Below are 24,244 nucleotides of genomic sequence, written 5' to 3' on the forward strand. Positions count from 1 at the left end.
TAATATTATTATTATTATTATCATTATTATTATCATCATCATCATTATTATCATTATCATTATTATTATCATTATTGATCATAGTTAGTGTAAAGGCAAAAATACCGTGATTACATGCTGCCGTATTAACATGACATATGGGCATAAGTTTTGGCTTGTGCAATCTTTTTTTTAATTGTTAGAGATTTGTCTACATAATCCTGTGACAAATACACAGAATATGTTTTAGAAGCTTCTCATTTGACCTCAAGATGAAGGTATAGATAAATGAAAAATCACAACAACTTGCCGTTTCTATACAGTTTTATTCATGGGCAAAAAGCTGTAACTTGGTTACTCTGATACATTTGGCCGTAGACCAGCCATTCAAGACTTCATACAGTGCATAGTGTTTTGATGACCGTATTATGTAACAACCACGACAGTATCAATTGCTGGTCAGTTTGCTTCCAATTAGTCTAATAGATTTGAATTCTTTTCAGCTGAAATATTAGCTCCACCCTTGTCCTTTCTCAATCATGTAACAAAATGCAACGTGTTTTTAAGCAATAATTTAAAGTAACATAATCTTATATATTAAAAATGTTTTTGTATGTGTATGATTTTTTAACTTTAATCAGCTATTGCTGTTGTAGTTTTTGTTTTGCCTCTATGCTCTTTCTCGTGTTGTGAATGCTATGTTTTGTTTTGTGTTATCTGTACTGTTTTATATGATATAAATTGATATACGGACTCACTGGAAAGCAGCCCTGCAGGGCTGCCTCATGAAGCTGATAGTGATCTTAAACCTAATTGAGATAGATTAAACAACCAAATAAAACCAATTCATCGTTTTCTACTCAGCTATTTCAAGTTGTGTTTTTTATTGGGGACAAGATTTTATGTCATGTCTGTACCTCCTAAACTAATAGGTATTAAAAGGAGAAGAAGAAGATGAAAACACGTGATTGATTTCAACGTTAAGCGCATGCTTTTATAGACAAGCCTCCTGGACCAGTGGACTCCCAAAGACCCAGCAAGTGATGCAAGCCTCCTTTAACTCAAGGGAATTGTATTGCGCAGTACCTTGCATCTCATAAACACGGACTGACAGCTAGATGAGCGTGTACATAACGAATAAAAAAAGTAAATATTCGTGTCATCAAAGTTGGATGATTCACATCTGCCATGTCAGTCATTTAGCAATTGTTTGAAATATTCAGTTTTCAAGAGGCAGTTCAGACATCTTAAAGACAACATGGACGTATAATGACATCTACTAGTGATGAAAAAACACTCATGAATTAACCGACATTCAAGTTTATTTTCATAGTGAATAGGGTTGATTTTAGCACAATTGTTATTCACTTTGTAGTATCTCCGTCTATAGGCCGGCTCCTGGTCGGTTCGGAACCTAGCTCCACTTTCCACTCTTAAAACCTTTCAAATCTTTCTAACATGAATGACTCTCGGATATGTCTGATCCGGCACGTCAACCAGGATGGAAGTAAAGTATATGTACATTCAAACAGAAGAACTCTCAGTTGAGATCATAGACAGAAGAATACTCACACTTTTATATATTTTCTTCTCCTTTTCCTTGTGCTTATCATGCTCTGCTAGAGGTTAACCCTGACCAGGAGATTTAAACGAATATATGGAATTTACATGCCTGTTGGCTCCTGGAAATTCATGATGAAGTCAATATCACTTATGCGGTCAGATGGAATATCTAAAATGTGTCCCATTATAATTGTGTATATTTTATATTAATTTTTCTACCTTTTTTTTCCCTTCAGATTATTCAAACATTCACCCACAAAAACCTTCCAACCAAGATTCTGCCAGTGACATCATCTGTTAGTCATTGATAAAGTACTTGAATAAAAAAAAAACAAACAAACATTGGATTGCACCTTTCCTTCTACCGAGCATAACTTGTATGTTTCCATGTTATTATATGATATGAATAATACAAAAACGATGCAGGGGAACATGCAACTTAAGCTCTGTCTAGGGAGAGTGCGTTCTAGTTTGCTTATAAGGTACTGTTTACCATTGGAAGTAGTGATTTAAAAAATGTTCGAGTTATCACCTTTGATGCATATGTGTAGGTCAGTTGTATCACAAAACATTCTACCATATAAATATTTCGCAATAAAGCTTGAAATATATGGAGATATCACTCTTTTTCTTTTCTAAACCATAACTGTAGAAGATTTTGTCTAGTCTCACATTTTAGAACTATTTTAAAGCGCTTAAGCTGGGTTTTTGTTTCATCTACAAATTAATGGTAAATAATGCCTTTAATCACACTAGTACTTTAGCAATATTTGACAGATGAGGTCATCCCGAGTGGAATGAAATCCTAATTTGTTAACTCATCTCGGCCTTAAAAAATATAGTAGTTTTTAATCCACTTTTCATTTTCTCCATCTGTATCCCCTCATAGTACACGGACACAATCGGGTGACCTGATCGGTGGCAACTAATGAAGAAAGTTGCCGGCACTCTTTATCTTCTTTGGTCAAGCCATGAATTAGATGGTCAGCCTTTGCACGCATGTGTACATCCCCCTGTAAAAGATATCATTAGACGTGTTTTTGGACTTTTGAATCGGCCTTTAATGCATCGCTGCAGACGAAACTGATATGTTTGATTGTCGTTGACGGTCTTATTCTTAGAACGGCCCCACCCCACCAAGAATGGAAGACCAAGTGTATTGAACCGGAAAGCGGGTAGCTGTGAAACAGTTTCATAAAGTAACATTTAATAACGCCAATATCTCAGACTTTATTGTGCCATTTGCAAAAGCATACATGTACGAGTTTGTGTTGAAAGTGGATTATTAGAAGTCAGCATTCTATAGGACTGCAATCAATCAGTCTGTGGAAAAGTACATTGACGCAAGAGGTTACCCATGGTCACTCATGATAAGGCAAATCTAGCAATGTTTATCGATGCGTTTCTTCAGAAAAAAAGGAGAACAAACCGCCAACTGCACCGTTAACGAACGCTCAAAGAGATGAGAGCCAGCACCGCGGGCGTTTATTTCGAAGAGGGTTGGCTTTTTAATCATCCGTCAGCTGTACCACCTTTATCTTGGATGCTTTCTAATTACGGGACAAACTGCCTCCCACAGAACACTCTTGCCGGCCAAACGGACATGTACTCCTTATGGACAAGGATGAGCAAACTAATCATCATCCAGCAGTTAGTCGACAAGGCGAGGGAATGCTTCTTTGCAAAGAACCTTATAATAGGAGATTTGAACTTTACTTTGCTTACAATCTGCTCCAGTGCTTATATGTGTATATGTGCGTATGTTGCTGCGATTTTTCAAATAGATATTAGCATCATTATTTGGGTATTGTATTTGACATTATGGCATAAAACTTATTTGTCTGTATGTATTAAGAAGAGTTCCCTTCCATCAGGTGCTACATCAGTTTAACGTTAAATTCTTTCAAGGATTAAAATAAAACAAGGACCACCATTGACAGGCAAATGGCCTTTATAGGTAACTCAATCCCTGCAATACCCATTTATAATTACATTTTCTGTTTTACATTTTTTTTTTTGCTCGTGAAAGAGTTGTTATGATATGTATACAAAATTAATTGTTATATGTTACGTATTAATAGATTTGAATAAATGAAAAGGATGATACAAACGGATGCATTGCCCACATTGTGTATATATTGTTATGTGTAATGCAAATAGCGTCAGGTTTCAAACCCACAAAGGTGGGTTTTATATATGAATTATGAACAATGAGCCAAATATATTTGTACGGTCAGGCTCTGTCGCTCTGTGATCGGATATCTTCAAACACACGGCACATAGGAAATCTCCATCAAGAATGGAGGGAAACTAAGATCACAGCAGAAGAAAGAGATTCCAGCCAACAAAAAGGACACTGTCAATTCAGGGAGATGGACAGATAAACAAAAAGATAGATAGAGAGAGAGAGATGGATTTGAACGAATTCACTGACAGATAAACATTGCAAGAAATTAAAATTATAGGATTTTGAAAATGCTATATACTGGGTTAGTGGATAATCGTAAGAGAGTAAGACATTACTAGCTTGTTTTCTTTAAACATACCATGTCTGAATCTCGCATCGCAATTTTCTTCATGGTTTCGGCGAGATGCGCCCTCCATTTAGAGCTGTAATCATTTTAATCAACTCTAATGGAGTAACGGGCATGTAATTGCATAAATGGACGCGGAGAAGTAGGGGTATTGCTTATTGAGATCCTCTTCTCTTCACCTTTCCTCTATCCTCTCACCCCCCCCCCCCTTCGGGCTCATGGAGTGAAGACTGAAATAATTGTACAAGATGTACCCATACATTAACTGGATTGCTGAAGAAGATTAGTGGGAGATCCCGCCATACCTAACGATTCCAAGACAATCAGAAAGAATGAAAGCTGCCTGGTCAACAACGTGATAACATTCCTCGTAGCCTTGAAATGTCTAGTTCTGATCCGTCTCATTATCGTAGTTTTCTGTCTATGTTAATAAGGAAACGCTGCATGACATGTAAAATAAATGTAGGAAATTAGCAGTTTCGTGCATCTTAACGTGTACGTTTCTTTGACATTAACCTTCTGATATCGATGTGTATCTCCTGATCATAACTTTTATTTTACAAAATAAAGATGTTTGAGCTTAAATTTGTCATTTAGTAAATGACGGTGGTATTCCAAATACCCTGTATAATGACATTCAGCATGTGTTTCTGATATTACATTTATTTGTTGCTAACTTCTACGTTTAATAGAAACCTGTAGCAGATTTGATATTATGGCTCGAAATGTGATGCTTTGATTAAAGTATAAAAAAGTATGACAAGAGTTCTTGCTCTGCTTTGTTGCTGTTTTGGCTGTTTCAGTTTCCAGAAATAAGTCTCAGAAAAACGAGACAAATTAAAATAATTGTGAGATTTCCCATCGAACCGCTTTTCAAGTGTCTTCAGTGCAATTTTTCTAACAGCCGTTGTAGCCAACACGTATGCGCCTCTATTCGATGTACCAGCATTTTGTTTATAGGTGATCAAGGCATCAGATAGGAAGACACCAAAAAAAATTTGTCCAGCAATGAGTGGACAGAAATACAAACTCTGTTTGTCTTGGTTGGATTTCTGTAACTATCATCTCACTTTCTAAGAACAATATAAAATATTATGACGGTCTATAGAAGCTTCGTTATTTCATGGTGACTGCTGCGAATGCCACATGAGGATTCGAGTGAATACACCAACGTTCCCGGTAAGAATTGTGACGGAAATTGCGTGTCGCTGAAAAGACTGCATGTTTCAGATTGGCGGTAAAACGAAACCGAGTGTGGCGACACTCGGATGAATATTTCCTTTCGATTTTACTTGATATGACATCAACATCACTGAAAACAATTTGGCTATCTGATGAAATGTTTATGTACGTGGACACAAGATGTTCCGAGGCGTATGGCTCGAAATACAGGTTATCCAATATATCTCTAGCTCCTCGGTTGCCTCAGATTGCAGGAAGCGTCTACACCAATTTGTGTTATTTCAAAAAGGAGTATTTTCCCGCTGGCAATCACCCCAGGGGATCATATCTGCCTCCCCCTCAATACTCCGTCCACCCACAGGGCATCACATACCGCTGGAGACGCCATGGCTGATCGCGATTCGTCTTATGACTTTACTGTCCTTTTTGTATTTTGATGAACCGTCAAAATTGGCTCGATGTCATATAGTTTTTCGTTAGACATCAATTGATGCCCGTAGGAATCAAAGTCCTGCCTCAGTAGCATTGAAGTACCATATCATATAGACCCAGCGAAGATATTTTGCTGGTCAACTTTTCTCTGTATTGCATTGCATAAAAGGGCATCCGGAAATTTTCACTTTAGAATGTATAGGTATCAAATATATTATATATATATGTATATATATCGGGAAAATATTTTGGAATATAGGATATCTTGATGATGACGGTTGTTTGTCAGGACATATACTCATGCACAAACACACACACACACACACACACACAAAGAACACACACCACACACACACACATCACACACACACACACGCACGCACGCACACACATACATACACAAGCGCTGAATATACCATTGTTTTGCTTTTTGTGCTGCCAGAGAGTAAAAAATGCCCATGCCAAAGGTCAATGGGGGAACAAAAAAGCGATGTCATACATTATTTACTGTCTCTCACGGCATAACTGGGTGCACGTATGGATTGCATTATACTCTTGATCGTTCACATCCTTGAAGTATATAATTACCAACAACTATGTCTGGATTTGTCGTGGACAGTGCACTGCATCCTTTCCCCATGAACAGGAATAGAAATGTTGAGATCATGCTGGAATGACAGTTCGGTTCTTTGTTAGAGGAACGAAACTGGGGCAATTTCAAGGGGGGGGGGGGGATATGTCAGGATTTGCCCATTATTGGTAAAGCAAACCATCAAAGAAATCATCGTGACTCACATTACTTTACACCGGTGATCTTCGATTTATTAATTTCTAGACCATTCATAAAAGAGTTTTAACTTTGTCAATACATTAATCAAATTGATTGCATTCCTTTAGAAAGAAGTTCATTAGTCTTTAAAAAATGCATTCCATTTAAAACCTCACTATACGTCAATTCATGAAACATTTTCCTATTTTCCCCACATGGCAATGTCACGTTTTCTTTATCAAGAGTGTATGTGATGATATATGCTCTGTCGAATAACTCTTAAACTATTCACATCTTCAGTAGATCGTTAGATGGGAACGTATTAAATAGATATTCGCACCCTTCAATGTAGAGTCATGGACATAATAGATAAACTATTTTTATAAAGGCACAATCATTCCTGGGACATTTTTTTTTTTTGTTAAATGTTATGGCGTCTTCTTAATGCATATTGTCCCTAACGTTTATTAAAAGAACTTTCAGTAGGTGGTAAGCAGGGGAAAATGTGGATTGAAAATAAGATAATAACGTTTATCAATGTCTCCCAGAGAGCATGATTTCGTAACATATACATCTATGCATGGTCTTGCACGCGTACAATATGTTATCAGCAAATTAGTTTTGAAACAAGTTTAATTCATCTTAGCCATTAGTTAAATTACCATTTCACAAAATTCGCCTTCAGTTTAACTTGTCAAGCTATATGTATTGTGTTAATTTATTTCTAAAGTAGCAAATGATAATGATATAAATGATAATAATGAAGTGAGATGATACAGACGATAAATTGGCTGAAGGCGGAGAATGAAATATCAATACTGGCTAGTGTGAAATACTCGCTGATTTAATGAAACTACATTATAAAAATGTCATTCTTTTTGATGGTCCCTACTGGATCTTCAATGCGTTTTCAGCTCTTACGCTTTCGTATGCGTATGTTTGTTTGTTCATTGTTTCACTAATTCCGGAAATAAACGTAAACCTGTTCAGGGCTGTCTCTGAGCAAAACAATAAAAGAAATAAATACTATTTAAGCATGAAATATTTTAAGAGAGAGAGAGAGAGAGAGGTGAATGTGAATGCTTTCGGAATAATTATATCAACTTTACAGCTATAGAACGTTTGTTAAATCCTGCATTCCACTACATTCGAATCTTCTGAAATATTAATCTTGCATTTCGTTAAACATTGTTGTTTTCCATGTTAGTTATTTTTCTGTTGAATAAAGATATGGGCATGATAACACAGATCTAAGAACAAATTCAAAGTTATTTGTGTCATAAAGTGGTGTCCCCTTTCCATTTGTTGCATACTGTTCTGCAACTAATATGTTGGTCAAAACAAAGACGGCATCAAGCATCGCGTCTTCTGGCCTTTAGTGGCTAAATGATGGTTCCGTCTTACTTTGTCCGACCATTTCATCCTTTGAACGGCATTTGCTTCATTTCGAACGACCGTAGAAACCTCCGCATATTCAAAGAGATTTGATAGAGGTCACGTTTTCTTATTGGTGCATGGGTCTGATTAAAATTAGCTCTAAAAGGATACCTGAGCGTACTATAGGAGTAGGATGAAATATACATGTCGTCTACGAAGATACGGAGAAGATAATATTGAGTAGACGTGGACAGATTTTTTCATTTGTCATTGTTGACCAAACATCAGATGACTCATGGAATCTAATACGCTGATCCATTGCCTTTGAAACGCGGCTTGGCTAGACTGCATAAAAGGTGAAGTTGGCTCAGGAGGTATGCGCCTTGAAATTTCGATAGTTTACCAGACCCCAGCACACCTGCATGTCACTAGTGGTCTCTACGTGTGGAAGATTCAGAGAAACCGCGCCAGTAAATATTTCAAAGCTACCGCAACTCATCACATTGTGCAACAAATATTCATAGTAAGAGCACACGAAATACTGGAAGCTTAGTATCATTGCAACTGTAAGAATAGAGTGTGGGGAGATCTGTTACTGCTGTAGCTGTACTTGGTGAGGTGCTTATCATTAGTAACAACTAAATACAAATACTGTGTTCTTCGTTTACTTATGTATGTATGTTCACAGAAAGAATACGCTGCGTGATACGGATGATATCTGCTGGATAGTCCTCTTCTACTCAACATCAATCCAATAGGCCCTGCTATATAGTTGTAATTGACCAGAATCTCTCCTTAGGCAGAATCTGTGGAAGACCAGTCGTATTAATCTAAGGTGACACTGATTAAAGCTTAGCATCGCTCGGCTATAAATGCATTGCTAGGATAAACCACTCTGTGGGGAATTCCTCTTTAACGTTCAGCTTCCAACCGGCTTCCAACCATCCATACACAAGGAATAATAATCTTCTCATGGGAGATATTGTTGTTTTTGTTTGTTTCTCAATGTATTTCTTTTTTTCATCCCTTGAGCGGATAAACTGATACAAACAAGACCAAGTCGATGTAGTCAATTTGTCAATCAGTTGAAGACAACGTCTATTATGCTGTTCATGTATGACTTGCGATTATTTTTGTCTGTCTGTAATGCACCTGGGTTTGACCAGTGAGCTATTAAAGTCAAATATCGTTTCACTCATGTAGCTAGTGCTCAGCGCGTGCCTTACCTTGTTTTAACATAAAACCTGTCTGTGTTCCATGTCCTAAATAACACTATCAGTACTTTTCTTTTTTTTACTAAGAAATCCCTCTGTGCTAAAGCACAATCACCATGTGCTCAACCGATATACACACAAACAAAAAGATGGAGGTTCGTTCACATTCATTTTATACCTGTGCAAGTGGAGTATGTAATCATATCGTTTAAAAGTGGAATTCACACGCACATAAATTAGCAGGATACAAATCTCGAGATTTTCGTCGGGATTGGAATGTCGAGATTTTTGCCCGTGTAGACACATAAATCCAACCAATAGTAATCGCAATCGGCATCGCGATGCAAATCCCACGAAATTTTGCGCGTTTGAACGTGATTATATGTCGAGATTTTATGTCCCATCATTCAAAGCGCACATCAAAACAGCTTGCGCGCACCACATTTGGGATCTTCAGATTTTCGAGACATAATGAAAACTAGTGGACATTTGCTACCTTTCCGCGCGTGTGCATACGCGTACGTCGCTATAACACGTAATTTGCAAGGGCAAAATATGACAATGTCTCGCTTTTCTAATAAAATCTCTTTGTTCCAGTTAACTTTTTCACTTGGGGCGAGTATCATTTGAAAGCGGAAATTGTCTACTATGTGATGACATTCAAAAGTTTATGACAGGGGCAATAGTCATATTGCACTTTTTGTTTCAAAGTTGTTACGCATTCACTTTTTTAGGCAAGAGTCTATGGGAAATGATTCCAAATCCAGCAAGTTCACGTGCACCTGCACACGCCAAAGGCCATAACTCGAGAATGCAGGCACGTATCGACTTGGGGCGAACGGTTTTAGAAAGAGCATATACTAAGCTTGACCACCATGTAAAACTCATTGCGATTGGTCAAAAGATCTCGTTGCACTTTTGTCCTGAAAAGTTTTGCATAAAATGTAAAATGCCTCCAAATGGAGGGAAACCGCCCATGACGTAATGCGACTTTTCCATTCGCAGTTCGGGGGAGTAGTAACTCTTGGGCATTCCCGCGCAAAGAGGCTGACAATGACCATTGCTTCGACTCGGTGAATCGACGGATTTGTTTCCAGTTTCTTTCTTTAGCAGAATATTTAGGAAAATGAAGATAAGATATATGATTTCATGGTTCTTATAACGACGAAATTTTGTCATTTATGAGGGATAGTATAGTTAACTGGTGAAATAAAATCCCGAAATCGCTTTGTTCTGCAGTGGAAAAGTAGCGTAAACGCTTAGCTGCGTATAGTCCCACACGTACAAAACTATGTACTTTATTTATCATGAGTGTGAAGACTGCATTGGTAACCGGTAAGATTGTGTACTTTTGTAGCGTCAAATTTCAACTTTACGTGTTTTATTATATTTTACATATATGTGGAATGTGTGCGTGTGTGTGTGTGTGCTCGTATGGTCTACGGGAGAGACGGGTGACAAAGGTGCGCTGCATGTGATGATACGGTTACCCCTATTTCCAACAATGGAGCAATCCCGTCTCGTCTTACGAGGAGCCCGTAGCCAGTCGGGCGTATAGTAAAGTAAACAAAGCGGAGCTGTGAACGGGGCGGACACGCATGGACTTTTTGTCCAAATCTAGTCAAAAGTTTTCACTATGGGGGACGCTCAGAGGGGGAAAAACCCCCCTGTTCTGAGCATGCACAGAATCGCGTATCACAGTCGATCTATTTATAGCTCGCGTCGTCTGAGTTTTCATTACGCGTTCTGTGCTATTTTACGTCCGCTCAAATTACGACGTAGAGAGCTACTCTGATGCACCGATCATAATGGGGGAGCCATTTTATTTCTATAGGTTGCGTCTCGGCGTATCAAATCTAAAGCTGCTTTTCAACACGACGCAGGGACGAGGAGAACGTCCAGCTCAATCGTCGTCTTAAACGTCTGCGCCGCAAATCTAAAGCTCCCCCTGTGACACTCAAGAACAAAGGGCAAAGAGAAGCGCACTCAATAAAACGCACACTATGCGCATATTAGCTGGATATTTCTGTCCTGTGAACGCTCGCAAAGAATCTCGAGATATGGATCGTTATCCCATTATTTTGTACGTGTGAATGCGGCTGTTGGAGCTTTGTTCAGTCACCAACCTGGAATGCATCATCAGTAATGCGTTATCTCCCTGCATCCGTTTCATTTCCTATTTACAATAAGTTCACTAAGGGATATTGATAATTGCTCCTAACAATGCTTACAAAGATACCGACAGCTCTTTTGCTCATTCACGTATACCTATAGACGCAAGTATTATACCCCTCAATTAGGCGCATTTGATAGCATAAAATACTCGTAAAATTATTACGTTTAGTGCACCCCTTTGGAAATACAATTATTTCATGTCAGTAGATCTGATGGGTATTTGATTAGGAATAATCCATAATTGCAGCACATTGGCCTATTGATAGGTCACAACAATTGCTGATCTTCCTGTGAAATGTCACTGTACTTTAAAAGTAGGATTTCCCCCCATTATTACCTCCTTTCTGCGTCATCCTTGCAGTTGCCTCGTGTCTTCTATCCCCAATTTCGCCTGAAGTTGTTCTGTTTTATGCACGATCCACATAACTTACAATAAAAACCTTGTCACACACACATCCGCACATCCGGTGACTCGCCCGCTTGAACGATTGGCACGTTTGTCCTGACACTAACTGCCAACAAACGAGGATCTCCCAATCCCTCTATATACGGTATCACGATGACATTCGTGCATACGTCCTTGGACTTTATTCTCTCGTCCTGGGATAGGATGTTCGTACATACGCACGATGTCTTTTTCGACCCAAATATTATATAAATAGGTAACTGCCAAAGGTAATGATTGCTTCAGGGCTAGATGGTAGACTCGAAGATCTGTGACAATATTGAAGAGAAAGCTACCCTGGATTTGATATTACCATGTCATTTCATGAGGGAGTGTGGTATTATGAGCCCGAATTGGTAATACGGCAACATTTTGGGTAATGACTGTAAAATGAAACAATGGAGTACATCGAACTAAATGACTAAAAGACATCAGAATTCTGTGGTTAGGTTTTGATTTAATGTAATACGTTTCTACTCGCCTTTCCTCGGTGGACATACAGCTGACCTAAATCTAGTTTTATGTACACTAAGTCTTGTAATCACATCTTTCAAAATGCGTCTTAACCGTATCCTATCCTCAAAGCATGCAATTTTACGTGATAAATCGGGCATCTATGCAGTTTCGTCATCATTAATCCTCTTTTCGCTAGTTCTGTGAATCACTGTATCCTTCGACTCTCAATTTACTTCTCGTCTGCTGTCATTTGAAGCCAACGTCTTTTCTGCACCATCGACGTACATCCATCACATTGTCTATGTGAACTACTGTGCAGCGAGACCTCCACTCAAATACCAGCGACAGCACTGGAAGCAATCTCGTTATGACGCATTTGCGTTTGAAGCAAAACGATAAAAAATTGAACAAAACGAAACAAAACAAATTCGACAATGTAACAGAATATCACATTTGTCACAATAAATCACCTGCCATGGGTACTTGAAAAACACCCATGCTACACGCCACCCTCAATTCTGAGATGGTAAGATCGAGTTATGACCAGATAACGAAGTGAAAGTCGATGTCGATACATTATCTTAACAGTGACTACACTCCCTGCTATCAGTGATGCACTTGGGCTATAGATGGCATTGGTGACTGTTTGTATACACAGATGTTTATTTCTACTTCTGACAGCAGTCTTGCCCGCTGTGATAATAGTTTGAAGTGAGGCTATGTTTATGAAGTGATAACGACCAAACGTATCGGTACTGGCCTTCTCGTTGTCAGCTACAGAGCGTAAGTAAAAGATAAGCTGTCAACAATAGGGCGAACCAACCTTAATGTTAACGTGGACAAGGCGAACACACTCTCACAGAATACTTCGGTGGCTGATAAAGCAGAACTGCCGAGACACTGTGTGCCTATATACATGGTCATCTTGGTGTCTATATATGAAAAGGTCAATACTTTCAGTTCGTACAGAGATTACTGAGTAACTCTTCATGCAACAGAGTAGCAGCTTACATTATTCACAGAGATTTTCTCTAATTCATTTGTTTATTTATTTATTCATTTACTTGTTTATTTATGTATTTATTTATTCATCTATCTATCCTTCTGTTGTTGCTCTTCGTGAATAAGATCTTACATGCTACATCTGTACTATTAGGAATACCAAGTGAAAAAACCCCACTAGCTTTCTTTTTGATTGTAAAGATCTAGCATATACAATCTTATTCAAGGAGAGTAACAATAACAACAACAAAAAAGAAAATTAGAAAAGATAATAACCTCTGTAACTACGCCCTCTCGGCAAAGAAGAATAAAATACGAATAAATAAATAATCTTTTCAAATAAAAATTCATTTCAATGTGGGACCAAGAAGAAAACCAAAACACAGACTGCCCTCTCCAGGAAGTCAAAGCTTTGTCTGGCTTTTCCAAGGCGTCTACCTTGGTCTTATACAAACACTAACCTTTACACATTCACGCACTGTTTTTAAACAAGGATTGCACCCTGAAAAGGCTATTATAAAGCTACAACAATAGGACAAAGAGACATAAACACAGGATTATTACAAGAGGTGCCAGCAACTTCCTTAACTGCCAGGGAAGGATAAAGACACTGAATGGGGCACAGACAAAATAAGGGTGACAATATTATTGCTGCTGTACCAGTGACAATGTTCGAAGCTTAAACTAGTGTGTCTGTGATCTTGCTCTTCTTAGTTGGGGACTCCAGGGCCAATTACTGATAATAGGACATTGAACTCGACTGTGGTCTATCTAGAGCAAAAATAGTATTAACTGTACTGCTTGCCATCGGGAGCAGTGATTTAAAAATGTTTGGGATATCACGTTTGGTGCATATGTGTAGGTCAGTTGCATCATAAAACATCCTACCATTATATATATATAAAAAAGATCGCAATAAACCTAGTAGATATAAGAAAATATCACTCTTTTTCAAAATAACAAAATATGCCAACAAATTATCCCTGAATATAGAAAAAACTTATTATATGGTATTCAGTAATTCTTTGAATGTTGTCCCACATGAGATCAAAATAAATGATATATGTTTAACGCAGGTCAATAACGCAAAGTTTTTAGGGCTTTGGATTGACCGAGAATTATCCTGGAAAACTCATATTAATTTTGTAAGTAAAATTTTGTCCAGAAATATTGGAATTTTAAACAAGCTTAAACATTTGTTCCCTGTTTATATTTTGCAGAGTATATATTCTTCTTTAATATCTCCACACTTTAATTATGGAATTTTGGCGTGGGGAAATGCAATCAATTTACTATTAGATTCCCTTCTTCGTATTCAAAAGCGTGCAATAAGAATTATAAACCACGCCGGATATTTTGCTCATACCAACTGTTTTTTTTCATCAAAACAGAATTCTGAAAATTCCAGACCTATTTCATTATAATCTTGAAATTTTCATGTATAAACTAACAACTAATGAGTTACCATCCGTTTTTATTCACATGTTCAAAAGAAATCGCTCTATTCATTGCTACCCCACTCGTCAGAGTCACGCTTATCACCTTCCCCGTACTCGCACTATTTTTGCAAAGAAAACAATTATGTTTACTGGACCCAGATACTGGAATGACCTCCCTCAAGATATTACTTCTTCCTTATCCTTATTCACCTTCAAACGCAAACTAAAACGGCTATTACTTAGTGGATACACACTACCCGGCTCTTAGCAACATTTTTTTTTTTTTTTTTAATACCCCCAGTCTTTTGTCTTTGTCTGCAGCTCCAAGTTATTTGACGATACCGTTATAGCACTTTTTGTGTGAGTGTGTGTGTGTAAACACGGCGAAATATGTACAGTCTCGTTTAAGCGATACTAAAGTATTCATGTGGTTCGATAGTTCGTTTTTGATACTGATTTTGCACTGGTACAATTTAAGTTGGTCGAGATAAACATGTCCGTTCTCCGTATAATTTCACGCCTATAAACTCGGGAACCTACAGTTTTTACAAGCATCTTTGCTTTTATGTAGGCCCCATCATATTTCTGACATTTATTTGTGATATCCTCAGATGAAAATGACCATTTATATTTGTGTGTAATGTTTGTTTGTCTTTTTTTTTTCTTCAAACATAAGATATGGTTGTATCATTATGTTTTGTACTTTTGTTTTATTGTCAATCATTTTGTAATCCCATCACTGAGAAATGGAAATATGAAATAAACTTGAAACTTGAAACTTGAAACTTGAAACTTGAATAAACCATAACTGTAGACGCATGGTAGACGGTTTAGTCTAGAATCATTTTTATTGTTATTATACAACGTCCAAGTAGATCCTTGTAATTTGATTGGAGGATTGTTGGTGACGTGATATTCAATAAGTACTCCATTCAACGCGCCGAGCAATTTTGGTTCTATTTTTGCGTGCAACTTGGTTCGATTTTTTCGTTCTATTCCACGGTTCGAGAAATTGTACGGTACTGCATGCACTGTGTGATGGATAATTATTGAGGATCGCATGCAGCTAGAGCAGTGTACGTGTGTGGTACATGCATGCGCGTATGTAGGCCTACGTAGTGCTAGTGTACGAGCGCTAGCTGTGACCTGTATCTACACTGCACAAGCCAGAAAGAGAATCGCAGTGGATCCACATGTAAGTATGGCTATATTTTTCATACATATATAGACTTCTAGGCCTACTTAGACCTACCCAACAATCCTCCAACCAAATAACAAAGATCTACTTGGACGTTGTATAAAACAAATAGTGTATGGTCTTTACTCGTGCAATGGAACGAGATTTCGCACTCGGTTAAAGATGAGGCGCACTATTCAACTCGGCTTCGCCTCGTTGAATAGAGCGCCTATGTCTTTCACCTCGTGCGAAATCTCGTACCATTGCACTCGTTACCGTTCACTATTTGTATACTATTGTTCACATTCTGTATATTTAACAAAATTAACATTGATTATACTGATTCAAATTTTTACATTGGTTGTTTCTATCCCTTACTCTCATGTTAGAGCTTTTTTTTTTTTATAGCACTAAAGCTGGGTTTCTGTTTCATCTGCAAATAATAAATGATGCGTTTAATCCACACGGATCCACTTGGCAAAGATGACTACAATTCTGTATACGTCATTTCCAATGATGTTTATAGCTGGAGTGAAATCAAGCAACTCTGCCGTCCAGTGCAAGTCTGGAGCTGGACTGTGAATCTGTGTGAATGATGTGCACGCACAGGCATACATCAGTACACGAATCTATAGATCTAAAGATGGGCCATACATGCTTCATAGAATTTCAAAGCCAATCAAGGAAGAAGAGCAGATAATTTTAATCTCTGAAAAAAAAATCGAGTAAAATTATTCACTCTTGAAGGAGCGAATACAAAAAAGAGTGAATCTAGAGTGAAATTGGAGTGAATTTTGAGTTAAAATGTTCACTTTCACTTGTTTTAGAGTGACCTAAGGGATCACTCCAAAATCTTCGAGTGATCCCCGAGGTCACTCCAAAATGAGTGAAAATGAACATTTTTCACTCCAAATTCACTCCAATTTTACTCTAAATTCACTCTTTTTTGTATTCACTCCTTCAAGAGTGAATAATTTCACTCGATTTTTTTAGAGAGTATATAAAAGATAGTGAGTAAGTGATAGTGAGTTTGTTTCACTCCATAGCCACCGCTAAATACCCGGATGTCACACCATGTGAATAGGGAGAGAGAAGAGAGTGAAGAGGGAGACTGAGAGGTAGAAAATAAAAGAGAGAGAGAATTCTCTTTGGCCGTATACCTGTGAAAAGCATAACTATCCAGTCTCCATCACTCAAAATATCCAGATTTAGAAATTAAAATTATGACTTTCGTTCTGTATGGATGTGTCATTTATTAATAGAGCAGTTTAGTCTAATTAGAAGTCGACAAAAAGATGAAGAAAAAGTATAGGGAAACCAGACAGAATCACATTAAGATATGCTTCAGCTGACTACATTGAATCGTTCCGTATAAGAGTCTGTCTTTATTGGCATCTCTTCCTGTCTCTGATAACATAAACTTACTAGTACTCAAAAAGTGTAGTACGCAAAAGTTTATGAAGTGGCACTTAAACAGTTCATCATATCACCGCTCCTGAAAGTTTGTTTGTTTGTTTCGCTTGCTTGCTTGTTTGTTTTAAATGTAATCAACATCGCCTTCATCATATCAGTTACTGAAGTGATGCAATAAATCTGGTTATGCATTTGTGCTTGTATCATTCTTAAAAAGAAAATCTACATGTTCATTCTAATGCAAATTCAGAGATTGTTTGTCAGCAAAAGGAAAAGAAGCTACACCAAACAAACACACAAAGAAGTTCAAAAATACTCTTTAAGACAACATGATCACCAAGAAAAAAAAATGAAGCGAAGCCATACACGGACTTTGATTGAACTGCGCTGCACGAGTATCGGTGATTCTGATTTTGATTCGGATTTTCATACCGATTTAGCTTATGAAAGCTGTTTTTTTTTTCTTCATGTGCAGAAGGGATTCTCGATGGTGATGATATTCATAGTTGTGTTTGTTCATTTCCGATTGAAAGAAACGTGACTGCAATGACCGAAAGATGACATTTCTTGGGTGACATCATAACATTGTAATACGTCCAGCATGCAGGGCTATTAGGGCAGAAGGCTTGCAATGTTGAATATGCTTGTATAATTTCTAAGCTGTCACCTACTCGTCACAACGACTAACTGGATTCCTGGTACATAGTATCAAGTTGCAGCTGAGTATCATAACGTTAGGAAACAAAACACGACGGTCTTACAGTACAATACACGTAGTTCATTGAGATATTACAGATATAAGGATTCGGAATGGTGCAGCAACATTCAACTGTTTTAACGGTTGTAACGTTCACTTTAATAGACATAAATGGAGCGCAAATCCATACTGGCCAGGTATACAGTTGTGATGATGTGAGAAAATTAATGCGCAGACAAGCTCATTTTGGCTGTTAATGACCACTCATGTGCCTCATTGTGGATCACTTGGCAGACACTCATGTTGCAGTCTCGCAAGCTCTCAGAGTCGGGGGACACTTATGCATTCAGCAAGCATTGCAAACTGAGAGAATTAATTGCCCAAGAGGATTAGCCAAATACGCTTGATAGTAAATAGATATCAACCAGAATAGGAACGATCAATCTAATCAAAGAAATGATATGCTGATAGATTTGGCAAATGTTGGAGGCTGAGTGAAATGGGTTACGACATGAAGTTTGTTACGTTTGTTTGTTGTCTGGGGTTACGCACTGGATGCCATGGATGCATAGACGCTGAGGTTGAGTTAAGTGGGCGACTATAATACACGCATATAGTACCTAGTAGCCAGATGTGTGGGCTTGTATGGTCATACTGCCAAAATTATCAACACGAGTAATCAAGGTTGAATTGTAGGTATGCGTAACCACTGGTTACCACTTAAGAAAATAGGCTCATGTTTTCAGGAATATACAGAATGTTTTATCATCAGGATTGAAATGATGGGGAGACAGTTTCAAATTTCAAAGACATCCTCCGGATGTAATATTTCATATGTTCCTTCCCACACCATTCATTATTCATGCAATGTAACCCATCAACCTATTCGTGTAAAGATGAACAGTTCTGGCTCATTTTTGTTTCATCCTCCACAATTCATTATCTATAAGCAATATGACCTTTAAACAAACGATACGTAGTTTGGGTTCACTTGTTTTTTGTTTTGTTTTGTTTTTTTCATTCCTTCCCACATTATTTATCACCTATGCAATATCACTCATCTAGATATTCGCGGAAGGCAAACGATAAACAATTCGGATTGATTTTTGTTCCTTGTCACATAATTCATCAGCTAGGATGTATGACCTTCTAGTCATTCAAGGACGATCAACCGATAAACAGTAAACAGTTCGGGTTAAGTGTTGATATTATACTAGCAATTATGCTCATTCCAAAGCCACTCATAAAGACTTAAGTATAAAATAATATGGCCTAGCAATCTGTTATTCACGGCTAATCAAGTGTTTCTGTAGTTAAAAAAAAAACCCAAAAAACTGTTCCAAATCATAATTATGTTCATAGACCGTTGTCCAAGTCAAGCGTTTTCTTATTGATAACGGTCTCCCCCACCTGTACACTTGAAGATCTGTATATAATAAAATTCATGTATCATTTCACATGATTATATACTTGTAATGTGGAATGTTGTTTGTATTTTCATGACTTGTCAACAATATATTTGATATTGTTATACTTACTTTCTGTTATGTACAAGTGGAGAAAGACAACTTACTGAAACTTACTGAAACTAACTGAAACTAATACAACTTACTGAAACTTAGTGGAACTAAAACCAGAGTTGATTTTCATTGTAAATGTCATATATAGTATTTTCACTGCGTTAATTTTCAGGTCAATATCGTTTTCGATATAATGGTCAGGCCTTATATACTCCGTTAGTCATAGTTATATCAGTAAGTATAGTATTGATGCCGCTGTATCTTCTCTTCTTTTCGCTGTCGTCACTAATGTCACTGTTGGCTATGTGTAGATAAATGGTATTCTCTTGCAATGATGGTTTAATCCCCCTGTTTTGTTGTAAATTAAGACATCATGTCCAGTTGTTCAGCGTGCGGAATACCGGAACCTTATCAACACCTCTGTTGCACTCGATTAAAGAATCCTTGTGAAGCATTATCACCGTTATTCCTATTCACAGTTATAAGTAAACGTAGCACGTGACCGCATTCGACTAAAACAAGACGTACATGCCCAGGCAGAACAAACTTTAGAACATAGTGAGGAGATGTGTGCAGGCTACTACAAAGAGGCTTACGGTTGAAATCGAAATTCACGTCTTCCGTGGAACTGCAGCCTGTTTGTTAGGATCAGTGGTAAAGTAAGTTATTTTGTGTGTGTGTCATTTGGTTGACCCGGAATGATACTGTCAGGGACAAATATGGACACGAAATTTGGATCATTGACGCATAGATACTGCTAATAGTTAGAAATTGCAGGTCATATATGCACGTTTTTGACTACAAACTATCCAATCACACACCAAATTGATCACCCTAGCAGTATACAACAGGCGCAACCAGAGATAGTTCTCAGCGCAGCATATGTTATAATCTGTCTTCCTGCCGGAGAACGTTGCCAGAACATGTACATAGACGAGGCATATACACCATTTCATCGTGCTGGAATTGGATTTAACTTCTGGTCATAATCTCCGGATATTAGTGAACACAATTAAATGATGTTTCCCCCGGCACACCAATTATACTTCATTATTGATTTAAGAATCATAGTTATGAGTTTACCGTATAGAACGGCACAATTTGCCACACCAGAGCAGTACTAGTTATCTGTTATGCTCGAAATTAAACAAGTGCAAGGAATCAGAGTGCAAGGTTCATACTGCTAATATTCAATACTCATCTACTCCACACTGTTGTACTCTAATGAGATGTGATTTCAGCTGTCTGTGATACAGCAAATATATGTTGTGAAGTCTTGAATTGAAAGTACGAAGTACAATGCCTCCCATCAAATATCATTTATATCATGACCGGGCATGCGTTATCAATAGATAATAATCCGGTCTCATAAAATAATATGTGTCTATGTGTAGGGGGTATTTTCACTATATACCTCATGAACTGACGCAAGATGACAGTCAAATTTGTATGTGTGTGTGTGTGTGTGTGTGTGTGTGTGTGTGCGTGCGTGTGTGTGTGTGTGTGTATGTGTGTGTGTGAATTTCATGAATGATTTCATTCTAGATTTGTATAATGTATATTTTTGTTTTCATGTATAATATGTTCTTGTAAGTGAGGATGAGTTATAGAACTCAATATATTCAAGGGATATATTATGTTTGGTATTTTTGTCAATGTTTTATTCTCGTGAAGGATTTTATTTTATCATCAGTGGGATTGATTCATAGTCGAGTTATTGATGTTGATGGGAGATTATTTGCAGTATGATTATTTGACAAAAGTGGATTTGTTTGTGTTTTGAGTTGTATTTGTATTGTTTTTGTTTATGTTACATCCACAATCATAAACGATTTGAATGAAATCAATGCATATCAAGGAAAAAAGTGTGTGTGTGTGTGTGTGTGTGTGTGTGTGTGTGTGTGCGCGCCCGCGTGTGTATGTAAAAATCTGTAAGTTTGGAACAGTAAGGTGAAAGTCCGTTTGCACTTGAACTGTAGTCTCTTATTACTTCCGAATTCTTCGTGCACAATATGTAATGGCGAGAGTCAGTAGACAGCTGTAAGTGTCCTTTCTCGAGGCCTCAAATACCCTTCAACGTGGTCCATCGAAGATGATTTATTTTCTATTCATAAATGATCAACAATTGTCGTGCACTTTGCGCTAAACTAGATGCGTCTTGTGAACCGAGAATCAAGAAAACACAAGAATCCATTCGACAAAGGCTTGGGGAATACCGTTGTAAATATTATACCAATTCGTATGTATGTATGTTTTATTAGTATTTCGGTCATATGTGTGGTGGGGGGGGGGGGGGGAGGATCAGCCTAGCTGAGCATGTTCATTAGATAAATAATACTATAATACGCAGAGTCCCATTACAACAAGATGGACATGTGACAGGGGTCTTTGGTCACGGGTGAGAGTTTTGTAGTCATTAGATCTGTAACTAAGCTAATGTGCATCTTAATTTTGTTACAAATTACACGGTAACTTACACTACGTCCGAATGCCATACTTGTAGTGACCTTTTTGTCGACCTGCTGAACATCCTAAAACAACAAAAACAAAAATAACAACAAACAAATATACAAACAACAACAAGCAAGCAAACAAACAAGCAAGCAAACAAACCCCAAGCAGAGATCTAACTGAAAATAGATAAAGTCCCAATAAGGATTCAAAGGAACTATACTAAGGTTAAGAACTTGTCAAATGCATTTGGAAGTTAAATTGCTTTTATACATGGAGAATACCATCTAGTACTAAGTAATTGCACATTTGAGGTAGCATGCATGGAGATTCATTAGCAACATTCAACCAGTTGAGTTGGATAACATTAGCTTTTACCTGAGTGTGGTGCGCTGTTTCTGTGCGATCAAGAATTATAAGCATTTCTTTACGTTATGTATTCAACAACATATTACTAACATGATGCTCCTGATGAGACCTAGAAATGAAAACAGCTTTGAGAATTACCTTTGTAATCATCACCCATAGGCTATAGAAAATAAACATATTTTATAGTATTCTTGTGTTGAAAGTAGTTTTTGTTGTTTTTTAGCAGGAGTAGCAACACGCATCACATGGAATTGCGTTCATGAGTTTGTATGTAAAAAATCGTTATCTGTGTAACATGATTTGTCTTTCTGTTTCTCCCCCTCTCTTTAATATACCAGTTTTCTCATTGCTTGTATGATTGGGTCGTCACTCTGGAAATTAGCTTCCTGTGGATATTCAATGCGAACTGTTTGATCAGTTAGTGTTACCAATACTATTGTACGGGTGTGAAGTTTGGGGTTTTGAGGATTTGAATCAAATCGAAATTTTTCATAGGAAATTCTTGAAATCGTTGTTATATGTAAACAAATTTACACCAGATTGTATGGTATATGCAGAAACCGGGAGAACACGACTGGCTAATACTGTTAAATATCGTATGGTTAGCTTCTGGCAGAGGATCATAAAGGGTTCTTCTGCTAAAATATTCATTCAGGTTTTATACACTCCGAAGATTAATAAGTCAGCAGGACACGACCTTTGTATTTAAGTGGATATCTCATATTGAGGAAATTTTAAGCAATGCTGGTCTTGGTGTTGTATGGCTAAGAAAAGGGGAAGGATTTAGTAATAACTGGATATTAAGCACCTTGAAGCTGAGATTAAGTGATATGTCTAAACAGGATTTGATGTCAAATGTTTGGTCAAATAGAGTATGTTTACATTATAGGAATTTTAAGACGAATAGTCTTTTTGAAAGGTATCTAGTTCAGTTGAGTAAGAGGGATAGAATTTCATTGAGCCGTTTTAGATGTAGGTCAAATCAGTTGCCAGTTAATAATAGAAGATTTGTACAGTCATTTGATGAAAGAGATGTTCAATGCCCTTGTTGTGATAGACATGAAACGGGTGATGAATTTTACTATGTTTTCGTTTGCCCCTTCTTTGAAAAGGAAAGAAAGTTATATTTAAGCAATCATTATTTGGTTAAACGTCCTTGCTCATTACACATGTCCAGATTATTTTCATGCTCGCATTTAGGACAGCTTAAAAGATTAGTATTATTTGTCAGGCTGATCATGACATATTTTGCAAGTTTTCAGAAGCCTGAGCAAGTTGAGTGTACTGTAGTTAAGAAAGAAAATATTGTAACTCGTAGTGGTAGAAAAATTAAGCATCCAGTGATACTCGATCTCTAGTACGTATATTTTGTTGTTGTATGTCACGATTGTTTGGTCGTATGGTTCATACGATTAGTTAACCTTGCTTGCCAATTTATATATCACTGTATATATGTTTAGTAGGTATAGACTATTTTATATACATCATTGTAATATATCACAAACATGTATTATTTTTATATTGTAATGACCATATCTTGTATTTATGTGTTGTACTCTCATACCCCGGAATGGGGTCGGAAGAGTCGAATAAAATCTAATCTAATCTCACGGGCGGACATCCTAATTGTTAATATTCTATGTGTCTTTTTGTTTTTGTTTTTGGGTGGGGGGATGGCGGCGGAGGGTGGGGGTGGGATGGTTGGAGAGCTTTTAGGAGAGTCTTGCCGTACATGGGCGTACGCATACTTCTATATAGACTCTCCTTCAACTCACTTTCAAGGTGGACTAACATATATACGGGGTCTTCTTTTCAGCTGGCTAGCACGGGCAATACTATAGTAAGATAACCTAGGATTATGTCAAATATTTCCTCTTTTTGATGTTCATATCGTTATATTGAACTGTATATAGAACATAGCCAGTCACTTGCACGAAAATGTGTGTCCTTTCGAACTAGCCTCACCCCTTTCCCTGTATCGCGGTGTATGAAAGGTCATAGTATTTCCCGAGGTAAAAAAAAAAGAAAAAAGGAGAAAACGTTGAAAATT

The 24,244-nt window shown here is 37.4% G+C and overlaps 1 protein-coding gene and 1 pseudogene across 1 annotated transcript in view; one reads left to right on the top strand and one right to left on the bottom strand.

Annotated features, from left to right (window-relative positions):
* Positions 1 to 11,578, bottom strand: part of LOC140227718 (neuronal acetylcholine receptor subunit alpha-10-like) — a 39,055-nt gene extending 27,477 nt beyond the window's left edge. The window contains exon 1 of the mRNA XM_072308127.1: positions 11,563 to 11,578. Coding sequence (XP_072164228.1) covers positions 11,563 to 11,578 — 16 coding nt within the window. The remainder of the gene's footprint in view (positions 1 to 11,562) is intronic.
* A 9,813-nt stretch (positions 11,579 to 21,391) lies between these two features.
* LOC140227719 (uncharacterized) lies at positions 21,392 to 23,552 on the top strand (annotated as a pseudogene).
* The last annotated feature ends 692 nt before the right edge of the window (positions 23,553 to 24,244 follow it).

Source organism: Diadema setosum, chromosome 4 (assembly GCF_964275005.1).
Source record: "Diadema setosum chromosome 4, eeDiaSeto1, whole genome shotgun sequence".
Taxonomy (NCBI): Eukaryota; Metazoa; Echinodermata; class Echinoidea; order Diadematoida; family Diadematidae; genus Diadema; species Diadema setosum.